At 45.9% G+C, this 15,451-nt stretch overlaps 1 protein-coding gene and 1 pseudogene across 4 annotated transcripts; both read left to right on the top strand.

Annotated features, from left to right (window-relative positions):
• The first annotated feature begins 751 nt into the window (after positions 1-751).
• Positions 752-14,957, top strand: dus1l (dihydrouridine synthase 1-like (S. cerevisiae)). 4 transcript variants are annotated; one of them, XM_041972962.1, is made up of 15 exons: positions 752-839; positions 976-1,126; positions 1,636-1,916; positions 2,001-2,109; positions 2,185-2,235; positions 2,953-3,065; positions 3,145-3,227; positions 3,312-3,415; positions 3,498-3,645; positions 5,971-6,067; positions 8,632-8,720; positions 8,865-9,034; positions 9,110-9,147; positions 9,723-9,798; positions 14,553-14,957. In XM_041972962.1, the coding sequence occupies exons 3-15, from the start codon at positions 1,680-1,682 to the stop codon at positions 14,711-14,713; spliced, it is 1,476 nt and encodes a 491-aa protein (XP_041828896.1). In that variant the 5' UTR covers positions 752-839; positions 976-1,126; positions 1,636-1,679; the 3' UTR covers positions 14,714-14,957. The 4 variants fall into 4 exon arrangements, with proteins under 4 accessions (XP_041828896.1, XP_041828905.1, XP_041828911.1 ...); XM_041972971.1 differs by having other exon boundaries at positions 947-1,126; XM_041972977.1 differs by lacking the exon at positions 976-1,126 and having other exon boundaries at positions 1,665-1,916.
• LOC121631882 lies at positions 10,924-12,352 on the top strand (annotated as a pseudogene).
• Positions 14,958-15,451: the final 494 nt, after the last annotated feature.

Raw genomic sequence — 15,451 nt, 5'->3', positions numbered from 1 at the left:
TACCATATCCTGAAGTATCACGCTACTGTTTAGTCCTCATTAGGTCAGACAAATTATATCTATAATATTATTATAGATGATAATCAGGGGAATGGTTTTAATTTTGACCCTGATGTTTATGAAACCAGATTGAAAATGGCGTTTAGGTCAAACATGAATGTTTTGAGTTGCTGAAGATGATCAGTGACATCTGTGCTGTTATCCTCTGTTAGAAATGAGAAAAAAAACATTTCTCCTGTTTCATTGCTGTTTACTCAGACATAATAACACACACAACATTCCTGACACTGGCATTAATTTTCTGAGGCTTCTAGATATCCTATATCCCATAGATGTCCCTAGATGTCTCTATGTCCCATAGATCTCTTTAGATGTCCCTAGATGCCCCTTAGATGTCCTTAGATGTCTATCTATCTATCTCCCAGAAACACTTAGTTTATTTAAATCCTGGTTCCTCACACTGGAACTTTATTATTATTATTATTTTTTTTTTTTTTTGCTTTTTCTTTCCTTTTTTAATTTAAACACACACCAACACACACTTACACACACACACACACACACACACACACACACACACACACACACACACACACACACACATATATATATATATATATATATATATATATATATATATATATATATATATATATATATATATATATATATATATATATATATATATATATATATCTATATATATATAATGCGCGAGGAGGACCCAGGACCTGCGTTTCCTGTCGGTGATATTTCGCTGTTGCACGTGATTGGAAGCGCTTACTGCTGCTGCTGCATCTTCTTCTTTGTTAAGAGTTGTCTCTAAATCGGTTAAACAGGTGAAACAACAAGTTATCTTGACATTTAGGGATGGGGCCGGTTGGCTCGTGATGCTGTTATTTTCTCTGTGATGTTGTTTCATGTTGAAGTTTGTGTTTTTGTGAAGTGACCGCGGTTCATCCTCATGTGCTGCAGTTAGCTGTGCTAGCAGCAGGGCATGCTGTCAGACAGACTGAAACGTTAGAAAGCAAGCAGAAGGAGATGTTCTGTTCCCGATGGACTCGCGTTGGTGATGCTTTAACCACAGAAACGGCTCTGAATGGAGACTTTCCCACTCAGACAACAGGTATCGGGCTCGGCTCAAACCAACCCAGTAACCTCACATGAAAATACCTTGTTAGGAAATGAGGGGAATAACGTCCGCGTTAGACAGAAGTTTTTCTTGACATGAGCTGCACATTTCCAGCAGGTTTTCGGATATCTAAACTTTGCAGGAACATCAGATTCCATGAAAAACCGTCCAAACCTCCTCTGCCAAAGCCAAACAGCTGATTCTATGTCCTGCCAACCCGCACGCTCTCTCTGCTGCTCATCCCTCACGTGCATGTATTTCACTAACAGATGTGTCTCAGTTTAAAAGGGAAATTAGTAGACTTTCCAAAAGTGGAAGATTTATTTACAATAAAGAAAATTTCCACCAAACATTCATTTACTGACTGTTTGGTTCGAGTTTAAAAAAATCAAAGCTGATTCAAGTTTTAAAACTCTGGGAAGCAGTTCTGGGATTCTGTATTTTCTTGGATGGTGGTGTTTGCTTCTCTCTGTATTTACGGTCGGTACCTTGTTGGTTTTCAGGAGTTTGATCATTGAGTGGACATCCGTGGTTCAGCTGAAGGGTGATGGCAAAGCTGCAGGGCTTTGACTTCTGGAGGAAGACCCTGAAGGAAGCCCGTTTTGTGGTGGCACCGATGGTAGACCAGAGCGAGCTGGCCTGGCGCCTGCTGAGCCGCCGACATGGGGCCCAGCTCTGCTACACCCCCATGCTGCACGCCCAGGTGTTTGTCCGTGACACCAACTACAGGAGGGAGAACCTGCTCAGTGAAGTGTGTGAGGAGGACAGACCTCTGATCACACAGGTGAGACATGGCGTTTACTGAAAGGTGGCGTTCTTCCTCGCGTCACTGCAGACATAAATCTGTGTTTCATTGTCTTTGCATCAGTTTTGTGCCAATGATCCAGAAGTGTTTGTCCAGGCGGCTCTGCTGGCTCAGGACTACTGCGACGCCATCGACCTGAACCTGGGCTGTCCACAGATGATCGCTAAGAGAGGTACGCACACTCCTCCCAGATGAGCTGCTCGGTCGCATTGGAGATGAAAACTAACCTGCTGCCATGCTTTTCCAGGACACTATGGAGTCTTCCTGCAGGATGAATGGGAGCTCTTAGAGAAGATGGGTAAGTTAACCTTCTCATGGTTAACCAGGTAGCTAACTTTAAGTCAGGTGTGTCGGTGCAGGGATGCATGTAAAACCTGCAGGATTGTGGTTCTCGAGGACCGACGTTGGCCACCCCTGGTGTAGTGTTTCATTTTGTATTATTGTTCAGCACTTTGGGCAACGGGTCGCAGTAAATGTGCTGTATAAATAAACTTGAACTTAGAAAGACCAATGAGGATCCAGAAAGAAGTGAACCCAAAGATAGTATATTAAAGGAAGAGGGCTCACTCGAGCCTAAAAAAAATAGTCTGAACATCACAAACCAGATTTTTCCAATCAGACCCAGTCTGCTTTCATATGTGGTGCTAATTCAGATTTATATCTGATGTTTACCTCAGTCTGAACCACCATGTCACGTTTCATCACATGTTTACATCCCTGAAGTGAGACAGACGTCCCGGTCTGCAGCAGAGGAGGCAGTCAGGTCCAATGTAAACAATGAACCGAAGAATATTAGATCATAACTTCATCAGCTCTGATTCCACTACAACATAAAAACTGATGCCCACACGTTGACACGTAGCATCCATGTTTACGTCTGTAACCACAGCGTGCTGCGTGTGGCGTCACGTCTTCGTCTTCAGGACCGTAGACGGGTCATCATGTTTAAATTATTAAATGACGAATTATTTTCTGGTCTGTGTGAGGAACCTGACGCCGCCCTCTCACCTGTCAGTCAGGTTAGCCAATGAAAAGCTGTCGGTGCCGGTCACATGTAAGATCCGTGTGTTCGAGGACATGGGAAAAACGGTCCGCTACGCCCAGATGCTGGAGAAGGCTGGATGCCAGGTTGGTCTCAGCTCGAGTTTCTCCACACTTCCAGGTGCAAGTCTGAGACGCTGCTTCAGTAAATGTCCGTCTCTTCCAGCTGCTGACGGTTCACGGCAGGACCAAAGACCAGAAGGGATCCATGACGGGCGTCGCCAGCTGGGAGCACATCAAGGCCGTACGGTGAGCGCCGTCCTTCCATCCCGCCTGATACGCTGTGGTGAGTTAGAATAAAAATGTGTGTCATCTGGTTTGATCCGACTGCAGGAAGGCTGTAAACATCCCAGTGTTTGCCAACGGGAACATCCAGCACCTGAGTGACGTGGAACGCTGCATCCAGGAAACTGGCGTTCAGGGCGTCATGAGTGCAGGTGGGAACATTACCTGCTTCCACTCAGACATGAACCATTTTATGTCCTTTTTTTTTTAAGAATTTCTGTTTGCTTCGTCCAGAGGGGAACCTGCACAACCCAGCACTGTTTGAGGGCCGCAGCCCCCCCGTGTGGGAGATGGCTGAGGAGTATCTGGAGGTGGTGAGGCGGCACCCACCCTGCTCTCTGTCCTACGTACGAGCTCATCTCTTCAAGCTCTGGCATCACACGTACGTCTGGCTTCAGTTTCTGCTCTTTGAGACGGTGTTAATGATGTGGAGGACGTTGCCTCCCCAGGCTGAAGGTCCACGCTCACTCTCAGCTCATGCTCTGCTGCTTCATTAGGAGCTGTAAAAACACAAAAATGCTGTCAGGGTTGGCTGGCTTCATCTTCATCTCCTTCATTCTATATCAGTAAAAAAGGAAGCAGAAGTCTTCTTCTGTTGTTATATTTCCCGTAGATCAGTCTGGTTTGAGTTTGTTTTTATGACCTGATGCAACTTTTTGCATTTTTTTAAGGAAAGTAAGTGAAAATCTGCTGTAAGAGGACAATAAATGAAGGTTTTAGTGGACCGAGTCAAGTTTGATAGAAAAGCTTCAGGATTCAGACAACTGTTTAAAACAAGCCGAACATCAGAGTATGTTCAGTGCTGAGAAGTTCGTACAACCCCAAGTCCAAAAAAGAGGGGGCGTTCTGTAAAATAAAACCAGAAGTCAATGATTTCCAGATCCCATCACCTCATTTTATTCCCAGTAGAAGATCAACTACACATCAGATGATGAAACTGAGCCGTTTCACCATGTGATGAAAATATGAGCTTATAGTGAATCTGATGCATCAACACATCTGGAGTTAGAACAGGAGCAACAAAAGGCTGGAAAAGTAACTGGTACAAACCAGAAACACCTGGAGGAGCATTTGACAACTTATCAGGTTAACTGGCAACAGGTCAGTAACATGACTGGTATAAAAGGAGCATTTTAGAGAGGCAGAGTCTCTCAGATGGAAAGATGGACAGAGGTTCATCAATCTGAGACAAACTGGATCTAAAACTGTTGAACAATTTCAGAAAATGTTCCTCAGACTTTGAAGATCCACCATCTACAGTGTAGAATATCATCAGAGAATCAGGAGGAATCTCTGTGTGCATGGAACAAGGCTGGATGCTGGTGATCTTCTGCATTTATGGGAGACATAAACTATCAGATGAGGAAACTTTTCTACCTGGAAATATCCTGATGGGTCTGCGTCTCTGTGATCACAGAGCTCCGCAAAACCGCAAAGACTCGTGGGAAATTCGGCAGAAATGGACGCATATGTGATTGTTACCTTATTATTTGAGTTACAGGTTTTATTGTCTCTCTTATGTTGCATTTAGAGAGAGTTTAAATGTCACGTTATATTTGAACGCAGCGTTGAATGTGGCACTTTGTGTGTAAGTGACAGAACAGGGACTCAAACCTACGTCCACATTTCACTCAGATTACTGCGGCCAGAGGTGAAATAACAAGCTTAGTCTTAATACCAAACTTATCACAGATACCAGCAGTAACATGTATGGTTGAGGTGAATGTGAAGGACACAAGCCTTTACCAAGATGCCCTTGTTGGACGGGGGAAGCAGTGGCTGACGCATCAGGATGGAACACCACCCAAACGAAGAGGGGACATGTTCTGCTGACCTGCAAATACGATCGATAACATCAGGCCCCGACCCACTAGTAGCAGAAGCACAGGATCCACTGGTCTTAGTGAGGACTGGAGTTCTAGGATCTACTTTCCTGGTCTTAGTGAGGACTGGAGTTCTAGGATCTACTTTCCTGGTCTTAGTGAGGACTGGAGTTCTAGGATCTACGTTCCTGGTTTTAGTGAGGACTGGAGTTCTAGGATCTACTTTCCTGGTCTTTGTGAGGACTGGAGTTCTAGGATCTACTTTCCTGGTCTTAGTGAGGACTGGAGTTCTAGGATCTACGTTCCTGGTCATAGTGAGGACTGGGGGTCTAGGATCTATGTTCCTGGTCTTAGTGAGGACTGGAGGTCTAGGATCTACTTTCCTGGTCTTAGTGAGGACTGGAGGTCTAGGATCTACTTTCCTGGTCTTAGTGAGGACTGGAGTTCTAGGATCTACATTCCTGGTCTTAGTGAGGACTGGAGTTCTAGGATCTACTTTCCTGGTCTTAGTGAGGACTGGAGGTCTAGGATCTACTTTCCTGGTCTTAGTGAGGACTGGAGGTCTAGGATATACTTTCCTGGTCTTTATCGAGGACTGGAAGTCTAGGATCTACGTTCCTGGTCTTAGTGAGGACTGGAGGTCTAGGATATACTTTCCTGGTCTTTATCGAGGACTGGAGCAGCAGCGTTCTGGACTACCTGCAGCTGTCTGATGGACTTTTTAGGGAGACCTGTGAGGACTGGGTAGCAGGAGGTGAACGTGGAGGAGAGACAACTTCCAGGTTTCACTGCTGCCTCTCTCGCTGTCCTGTGTTACCTCAGTTTATACCAGCTGCCCTCCATCCCGCATGTTGTTGAGCTGAGGTGTGTGTGTGTGTGTTCAGGCTGCAGATCCACCAGGACCTGAGGGAGGAGCTGGCTAAGGTGAAGACCTTGGAGGCCTTGGCTGACGTCAGCAGACAGCTGAAGCAGCGCTGCCAGGTATGACCAGCTCACAGCGAGGAAGAGGAGGCTGAAGCTGTCACTCTGTAGTAAACTGTCAGGAACACATGTGGGAGGTGAAGCACTCACATCTTGGTACCGGGCCTCTAATGCTGGAGCCCAGCTCTGGTCACATGACCCTCACAGAGCTCAGCTGCATAACACCTGTCCTCTCCACCTGAGTCATATTTTACCAGAATAATAAGTATTATTTATTCAGCACGTTTCTAACATATTAAAAAGGAGCTTTGCAGGAAGGACTGAGGTGAGTTACGTCAGATGACCAGGTGTCATCAGTCATCTCAGGTCACTTTTACAGAAGGTCCAATTCAATCTGAGGCTCTGTTCTCACTGCAGCTCGCTTCCGATTTTTGGCCCATATGTGACTCATATCGGATTTTTTAATGACAGTCTGAACGACGCTAATCCATTTTTTTTTTCCTTTAAACCAAGCCAGACCACTTTCCTATGCGATCCTAGATGGGATCTAGGTATCCGATCTGTGTGGAAGCAACCTCTGTCTGAACAGTCATGTCGCATTTCATCCGACTTTGACGTCACAGAGCTCGGACAAATAGCACAATAATTTTTTTGTGTTGTCTTTTCCTTGTTTTATTATAAATGAAAACGATTAAACACCAGCATCACTTTAAATACATGAACCAATGAAGGAGGGATGGGTATATTTATGATTTGCATGTGTTAACATGTGGGTCGGGTCGCTTTTTATATTCTACATCGTCGGGTCGGGTCCAGATTTCATGCGTCGGGTTTGGTGATCATCCTAACGGGTTCGGGTGGGTGCGGGTTGGTAAAACTGGACCCGTGCAGGACTCTGCAGACAAACTGCATCGTCTGTTCATGCCTCTGTACAGCAGGAGGAGCCACTGCTCCATGTGCTCTCCTTTCATTCATCAACTGTAATTACCTTGCATCATGTCTCTACCTGCCATGTGCACACAGGTGAGCTGCACCCCCACCAGCAGAGAGAGCACACATTGGACATGGTCGCATCAACCACCTGTAAATCAGACAGAAACATCAGCTTTAATAATAACATCTGATGAGAGCAGGAGGAGAAGAAGGTGGAGGAGTTTCCTGCTCCCGTGTACGAAGAACTTCTTTTCCATCGGAAAACACGAAGAGCTGAACAGTCTCCTCGTCAATGACGTCATTTCTGTGGCAAATTACTGCTTAAAATGGACGTCTCTCATTTAGCTTCTATCTCTTAACACTTGTAAGCTAGCTAGCTGCACACTCCTGGTCTTCATGCTTTTTCCTGTCTCTTCTGAAACAACAACACACATGTACGCAGGAGAGTTTTCTGGATGGGGGTTGGGCTGTCTGATTCATGCCTCGTGGTGAGCTTCACTCCGACCAGCAGACTGTGACTACAAAAACCAAACGCTGTTTATACTCTATGTTCAGGATATAGACATTTTATATATCTTACGGAAAACATTTCGGGATACGAGTTTATCCGATATATCGCCCAGCCCTGCTTGGAATGTGAACGATCATGAAAAAATTGTGTTTCGTTAAAAAATCGGATTTGAGCATTAAGACCTGCAGTGTGAACATAGCCTAATTATAATCAGTTAAAGCAGGTCCGTTAAATGATCCACAAACCTCCATCAGAATCAGAACCAGGAAGGAAAACCTCCACCAGGACCAGAACCAGGGAAGGAAAACCTCCACCAGGACCAGAACCAGGGAAGGAAAACCTCCACTAGGACCAGAATCCGCAAGGAAACCCTCCATCAGGACAGGAAAGATGGGTGACCCAGCAGCAGAACTCTAATCCAGGGATTCCTGCTGAGAAAGAAGGACAGAAACACAAATGAACAAACAACAACAATGTCAGATGTTTCTACATGGAGAGTAAAGAGAGGAGCCCAGTGCATCATGGGACGTCCCCCAGCACCCTCAGCTTATAGACCGTTCTCAGTGACGTCACACTGGTCGTTTACGCCGCCATGTTAAAATCTAGCTGGAACCTGCTCCCGCTATAGGGACTATTAGCTGTTTCTCATCAGGGATGTCGCTAGCGGACTAAACACTTTCCAAACCAGCTAAGCTCTGATGTGGTCAGCAAGGATATTTTGAAAAACGCGAGCTTGTTGGTGCTGAAAATCCGTCTGGTTTTCCAAATTCCTGGTTAAAAAAAAACCCTAAACATCCAGCTGACGGAGACAGTGCTACCTGATTTACCTTACCTTCACATTTACAGCTACCTGGTCAATGGACAGTTGCCCTTCACAGGGGCAGAATTAAAAGCATAAAGTCAGATTAGAGGCTTATAAATACTTCGTGGCAGGATGGGAATCAGACTTCAGCTGTGGAAAGTTCCCCAAACAAAGTCTTTCCTCCTCATGTCAAAGCTGAGTAGAAACCAGCAGATGCAGATACCGTTACCGGGATGTAAAGATTAGGGACGTCCCGGTGAGATATTTGGGAGTTAACGTTACTAACTAACAACATCCACCAAACCGTCTGAAATTGATGACAATTAGCTTGTGTTTGCCCTCCGTGTGATTTCTTCAGCTTTCTGTGTGTCCATGCAGGAGGAGATGGCTAAAGAAAAGGGTGTAGAAGACAGAGATGGTGACCTCCCTTTCCCTCACTGGATCTGCCAGCCATACATCAGACCAGTGTGAGTCACTGCATCTTATATATCATTGCCATGAGATGGATTTCTCATCAGATTTCCACAGCCTCATTTTACCAAAAATAAAAATGTCAGTTGGAAGCTTCTCCCTACACAGCTGTTGATTTAATGTGACCTGACATCCTGCAGACCAAAACCACCGGTTACCAACGGTACCGGCCCAGCCATGGAGGCAAAGAGGCCTGTGTGCCAGAAGAGGGCGCTGGAGGACTTGGATGGAGCAGCTGAGACCCTCTCCAAAAATAAGCAGAAGAAACGATCCCGCAACCCCCACAAAAACTTCTGTCCTGATCAGAAACGTGAGTTTATCTCTGCTTCATCACCAGCTTCCTCATCCTCAGCACCACTGATGTCTTCCTTCTTTCCTCCTGCAGCCAAATACCTCAAATGTGAACAGTGTGGAAACCCAAAGGTGAGCAGCAACTTCTGGCTGATGCTTCTGATTAACGTGGAGGTTTTAGGTCAGGGAGAGGCTTGCTTCAGGGACTTCTGGGTGGGGTTCAGGGTGGAGTGGGGGTCAGACAATGATAACAACAGGTGAGATAGCTAGGCAGGCAGATCTTCTGAAATGCTGTAGCGGAATTCCTATCTTCTAAAATGACACGATCAACAGTATCAAAGGCTTTTGACAGGTCAATAAAAAGAGCTGCACCTTGATGCTCTGATGTAACGTTGGTGTGTAAAACAGAATAACTTAAGTGTGGACACTGTCTAACGTCTCAGTCCAGCCGTCTATATCGGCTCATACAAGGTGATTAGGACTCGTTACCGCAGTAAACCGTCACCAGGATCATATATATGAATAATCAGAAGATTCATTAGAACATCTTTTATACACCGACGTGACAGCTGTTTTAACCTGATCAATACAGTCAGTAGCTCCATGTGCCACAGGAAATATTCATATGCCTTTTTGTTTTGTTTTGAAGACAGCTTGTTGTGTGTGTCTGTGTCATGTTTTAACTACATGTTGTCTTTGTGTTGCAGGGAAATAAATGTGTCTTCAACCTGTGTCGAGGCTGCTGTAAGAAGAAGGCTTTTAAAGAAGTGGCAGACTGTCCAAGTCAGTGCATGTACACGGAAACACCATCAGAAAATATCTGTGTGATCATATCATAGCCAATCACCCAAACTTTATTTATACAGCACTTTTCACACAAAGGATGCATACAGTGTTTTACACGTTAAAAACACTAGGGCTGGGCGATTAATCGAATTTTAATTGCAATTACGATCTGGGTTTTCAACGATCATAAAAATGAAATGATCCGATTATTTTTGTTCTTCGCAGTTTCCTCTTGTGCTGTTTTCAGTTGCAAACTGAGCTCAGCTGGCATTGCAGCACTCTGCTGCAGACTCCTCCCACTGCTGCAGACTCCTCCCACTGCTGCAGACTCCTCCCACACGCACGACTGCTTTAGTTTTATTTAGCGCCAGTTGCAAACACAGCGCCAGTTATGGGCTGGACACACGGGAGGCGACGTCGCTCCTTCTCCATCATTTTCTATCAAACTTGCATGATGAGGCGGAAATGGCTGCCCTCCTCCAGCCAAGCGACAGGCGACATTCGTGCATCTGAAATGTTGCGCTCTTTCACGCAGACGTGCACACGGGGGCTTGCGACGCGACACAAGAAAATAGAAAAATGTTAAATTTTTGAGTCGCGACTGAATAATCCAGAGACACACAGAGTTAAAAGTTATAAACAAACAGAACTTTTTCACAATTAAGACAGTAAACAACCCGGGATTTAAGAAACTCATCAACACTTTGGACAAACGGCATCACTGCCATCTCCTCTCCATGTTAGTGGAGTGTCTCTCTGCCCTGTATGATGAGTGTGGTGAGGGTGGTGTGAAGGACGTGGCTACAGTCCAATGTTTCACCACCGCTGTGGACCTGTGGTAAAGCCGCACCATAGAGCTGTATAGAAATGTTGCGCTACATTTTATTGACGCGGAATTTAACGTGAAAACGAAATGTCTTCAGATTCATTTTTTCCAGATCGGGCGGAACATAGCTGCTGGTCTGAGACAAACAATAGACCTGGTGGAAAGAAACTAGTCTGTATTACCACAGACAAGCCCCCCCGCGCACTCTCTCTCTTTCTCTAATAGTGTTAAATAATTGAGATCTCATTTTCAATCAAAATAATTGTGATTATCATTTTTCCCATAATCGAGCAGCCCTAAAAAACATACAAATGTTTACATACAAACAAGTACACATACGCACACACATTCTCACACAAACCACAAACAGCTTGATAAATGCAAACAGCCTCCACACAGGGCAGTAAAAATGTCAGGTTAAAATGGGTTCAGGTTAAAATCGGGTTCAGGTTTAAATCTGGTTCGGGCAGAGAGCTGCTGGGACGTCGCTGGTGGTTTGTGAGCTCCTCGGTCGCAAAGATAGGGATCTTTGTGTCATCCCCTAATAGTAGTAGTAGTACACAAGTCCAAAAAAACGGAACAGCCATTATTCCACGGACAAGGAGTACCCGGACTTCAGTCAACACAACAATCATATGGCCAAGGTTCTGACTCCTGCTATGTCCGAGCGGCTGAGGAGGAAACAGACACCAAGTGGATTTACTTTGAATGATGTCATTCAGACTGGGGTTGATAACCCAGGCCACCCCTTCATCATGACTGTGGGCTGTGTTGCTGGGGACGAGGAGACATATGAGGTCTTCAAAGAGCTGCTGGACCCTGTGATTGAGGACAGACATGGCGGATACAAACCCACAGACAAACAGAAGACCGACCTCAACGCAAACAACCTGAAGGGTGGCGATGACCTGGACCCCAGTTATGTTTTGAGCTCCCAAGTCTGGACAGGTCACAGCATCTGTGGCTTCTGTCTGCCGCCACACTGTAGCAGAGGAGAGAGGCAGGCTGTGGAGGAGCTCTCCATTGAAGCTCTGGTTGCTCTGACTGGAGACCTGAAGGGGAAATGTTATGCACTGAAGAACATGACTGAGGCTAAGCAGCTTATCGATGACCGCTTCCTGTTTGACAAGCCGGTGTCTCCCCTGCTGCTTGCCTCAGGAATGGCCCACTAGAGGCTAGAGGCATCTGGCACAATGAAAACAAGATCTTCCTGATGAGGAGGACCACCTGCGTGTGATCTCCATGCAGAAAGGAGGCAACATGAGAGAAGTGGTCACTCGGTTCTTTACTGGACTCACCAAGATTGAGAACCTGTTCAAGGAGAGGGGCCATTCCTTCATGTGGAACGAGCACCTGGGTTACATCCTCACCTGCCCATCCATCCTGGGCACTGGCCTGCGGCCAGGTGTGCACGTGAAGCTACCAAACATGTGCAAACACGCCAAGTTTGGGGAGGTTCTCAAGAAACTGAGGCTCCAGAAACGTGGAACTGGTGTGGACACCGCTGACAGGCTGGGCTTCTCTGAGGTGGAGCTGGTGCAGAAGGTGGTTGATGGCGTCAAACTGCTGGTCGACATGGAGAAGAGGCTGGAGAAGGGACAGTCCATCGACAACATTATGCCTGCACAGAATTAAAGCCATCCAAAAGGCCTCTCCCCCACTTCCACCCTCCCCTCTAAATGACTGTCCTGGAACGCTCCGTCATGTTTGGATTCATGTTTTTAAGATAGATTAAAACGAAAAAAATAAAAGCTGAAATAAAAAAAAATCGGGTTCAGGTTAAAATCGGGTTCAAGTTTAAACCGGGTTCAGGTTTAGCATGCAGAGGATGAGGAATGAGGAGTGATCAGAGATGAGTATGATCCTGCAAATGTGACCGGCCTCTCTGGAGGCTAGAGGCAGACTAGGGTGGCCCAGAGACCCGGGTCATCAGCAGCAATCCTGGAGCACGAACCCAAGCCACCGCACCACAAAGACCACCCCGGACCCACCCCGAGGGTGGCAGAGGAAGGCCCCAACCAGAGATCCCTGCGATCACGGGGCACAGGCCCCGGTGGGCCAAGATCGGCAGCCAACGACCCCACCAGGCACTGGCCATCCAGTGCAGCCAGAGCGCAGGACCCAGGGACATCAGACATCTCCATCTAGAAGAGTGCAGTCCTAGGAACAGCTAAGACACTCCGTAGAACCCTCAAGCTTCCAGAACTCTGGTAGAGGACCCGAGCTTGAGATGAACAGCCACTCAGCCTACCCAGGGGAGATAGGAGGCTGGGTGAGGGAAGAGTTTATGAATATATACATTAACACTATTTATTTTACAAACCTGCATGCATTAATTGTAATATGTATCTGTTGTGAGGAAACCATTATTGATTACTGATACATAGGGGGAAAATAACCACTCCTTGAATTGGTCATTTATTTTGTTTAAAGTGATTTATTTTTTTCTATATCACTTTTTTAAGTCTCTGTTAAGGACACCGTGCCCCCCATCACTCCAACCATTGCACTGCTGATTTGCAGTAAATGAGAGGTAAACTTTCTCCCTGTCCTACTGCAATGTCTCCTCTGTTTTCTCCAGGTATTCCAGCAACTCCAGCAGCTCTGCATAAGAGTCCTGTTTACCTGTTTCAAAGCACAAAAAAACTAGTCAATATAAACATCACACAAACATAAGAACAGAAAATTACTACCAAGACTGAAGGTGTCTATACAATACGTTTGGTAACCACAACACTTCATTGTGGTACGTAACAGCTTTAACAGACAACTGCATTTACTATATTCACATTTCTTACCTGGTCTGTTATATCAAGAAACAGAGGCTGACAAGACCTGGACATCAGAAGGTGAAGTGAACGCAACTAGCATTAGTGTTTCCTCCGTTTCCAGGGATATTAACTCTATTAAAAACAAGAATCTTAGTTTGTTCACCCCACAGTATATAATATAAGAGCTGCGCTTACATGGCCAAAGTTAGGGAAGGTTTAGTTATTTATAGAACACTACTCACGTGATACGTTTGACTATTGTTAGCATTTGTTAGCGGGTTAGCATGGCTAACAAAAGAGATGAGTTTAAAATGATTCGCATTCGATCCATAACATCTAGAAAGCCCCTACACTCACCAGACTCAGTGGCATTCCCGGTTTCCACCATGGACTCGTCCACCAGGTGCAGGAAGATGGATGTAGCTGTGGTGGTGTTTACCACGCCGGTTGATTGGTTTGCTGGCTGATCTCCAAGAACAGAATTTATTCATTTAAAATGCGGGTTGTTTTTGTGAGAGGGGGGTCGCCCATTGCTGTTATATTCCAGTTCCATTTTATGGTCCCTAAAATCTTTCTCAGCTTTTTTGAGTCATTTACTAGCTGTTCGACGGTTCTTTCGGAGCCTGCAGCAGCACCTCCTTCTGCAGGTGTCTGAAAGCAGCCTTGGTCTGATTGGCTGCCTCCAGTTTATTCAGAGTTCAGAGGACAACCACAATGCCAGGAAACACAGGTCTCCTCTTTGGAACAACTTTGTATGTTTTAACAATCCATGCCTTCTCTGGTTTGAAGAAGGAGGTTCAGTGTTTCAACCCTTTTCTGTTGGCCAGGTAACCCCACCCCCAACCGCTGACCCAACTTACGTGAAGTGGTTCTTAGATCTGGCCCAGCAAAGACCTGGTACCAGCTTAGAACCAGTTTCGAAAGCCAGGAGCTGGTGCTTGGTCAGTGGAAAGTCAAAAAACCAATGCTCTGAACCAGCGCTGGAGCCAGCTCGATGGAAAAGGGGCTCCAGTGCTCCATGATCAGAACAATTAGCATAACCAGGCTGGTTCTGGTCAGAATGACCAGGATCTTCTGGTTGGAATGTGTATGAATCTGTAACCCTGTATAAAATGGTTAACGAGGGATAAATGAGTTTCATCTTCTGATTCCAGGTCACGGGCTGAGGTTCAAGACCAAGGCTGAGAAACGGAAAGCTGAGGAAGAGGAGCAGACAGAGAGGAAGCAGCCAGAGAAAAGCAGTAGCCTTCAGGACTCAGATCCAAAGACAGATGTGCAGCATCAGGCTTACACTGAGCTTGGGCCTTCACCCTGAGCTCGGGCCCCCACTCTGACATCGTTCATGTGGTCCAGCCATGATGGCCGGATGGGAAGTGTCTGCAGAGCTCCTGGTGAGCCTCCTGTGGTTTACTGTATGTCGCTGGTGAGGACGGGAGATCTGATGCATCATGGTACCAGAACTCCAGAGATAAGGGTCAGGACTTGTTCCAAACTCAGCTGCTTTAACCTCAGTGTGTCCACACAGAGATTGATGGACTTTAATAAACAGACCAAACATCCATCTTTGTTTTTCTGACATATTTCTGCTCAGAGCTGCTTCCTGTTAAACTCAGCCCCACACTGCTGGGTGAGACCTCGTCTCATTAAAAACATGGGTGTTGCTGCTTTAACTGAACTCTTTGTTGGGGAAAGATCAGACTTACTGTGTGCAGCTGCCTTTTCATGACAGAGCCTCCAGGCCAGATGTGAGGTGGGTAGGGGGGCAGTGGCCTGTCTGCAGACATGCTTCAGAGTAGAAATGATGGATGTTCACACTGATCATTGGCGGCTTTTTGCTTTTTGGTAATGAATTTATTAACAGGACAAGTTGGTCGACTTTATATTTTAGGAGAGTTGATGTTTTCAGATTTCAGACATGAACTATTTTCACTTGTGCTGAAAAAGAATTTGTGGATTAAAAGGATGCTGTGGGATCTGGCTGATGGAAGACGTGACTCAGAGGAGTTTTTGGCCTACCCAACGAGTGCAGGGTGTCCCGTAGCTGCAGAACGAG

Source organism: Melanotaenia boesemani, chromosome 2, assembly GCF_017639745.1.
Source record: "Melanotaenia boesemani isolate fMelBoe1 chromosome 2, fMelBoe1.pri, whole genome shotgun sequence".
NCBI lineage: Eukaryota > Metazoa > Chordata > Actinopteri > Atheriniformes > Melanotaeniidae > Melanotaenia > Melanotaenia boesemani.
The sequence above is the reverse complement of the archived record's forward strand: the minus strand, read 5'-3'. Positions and strand labels throughout refer to the sequence as shown.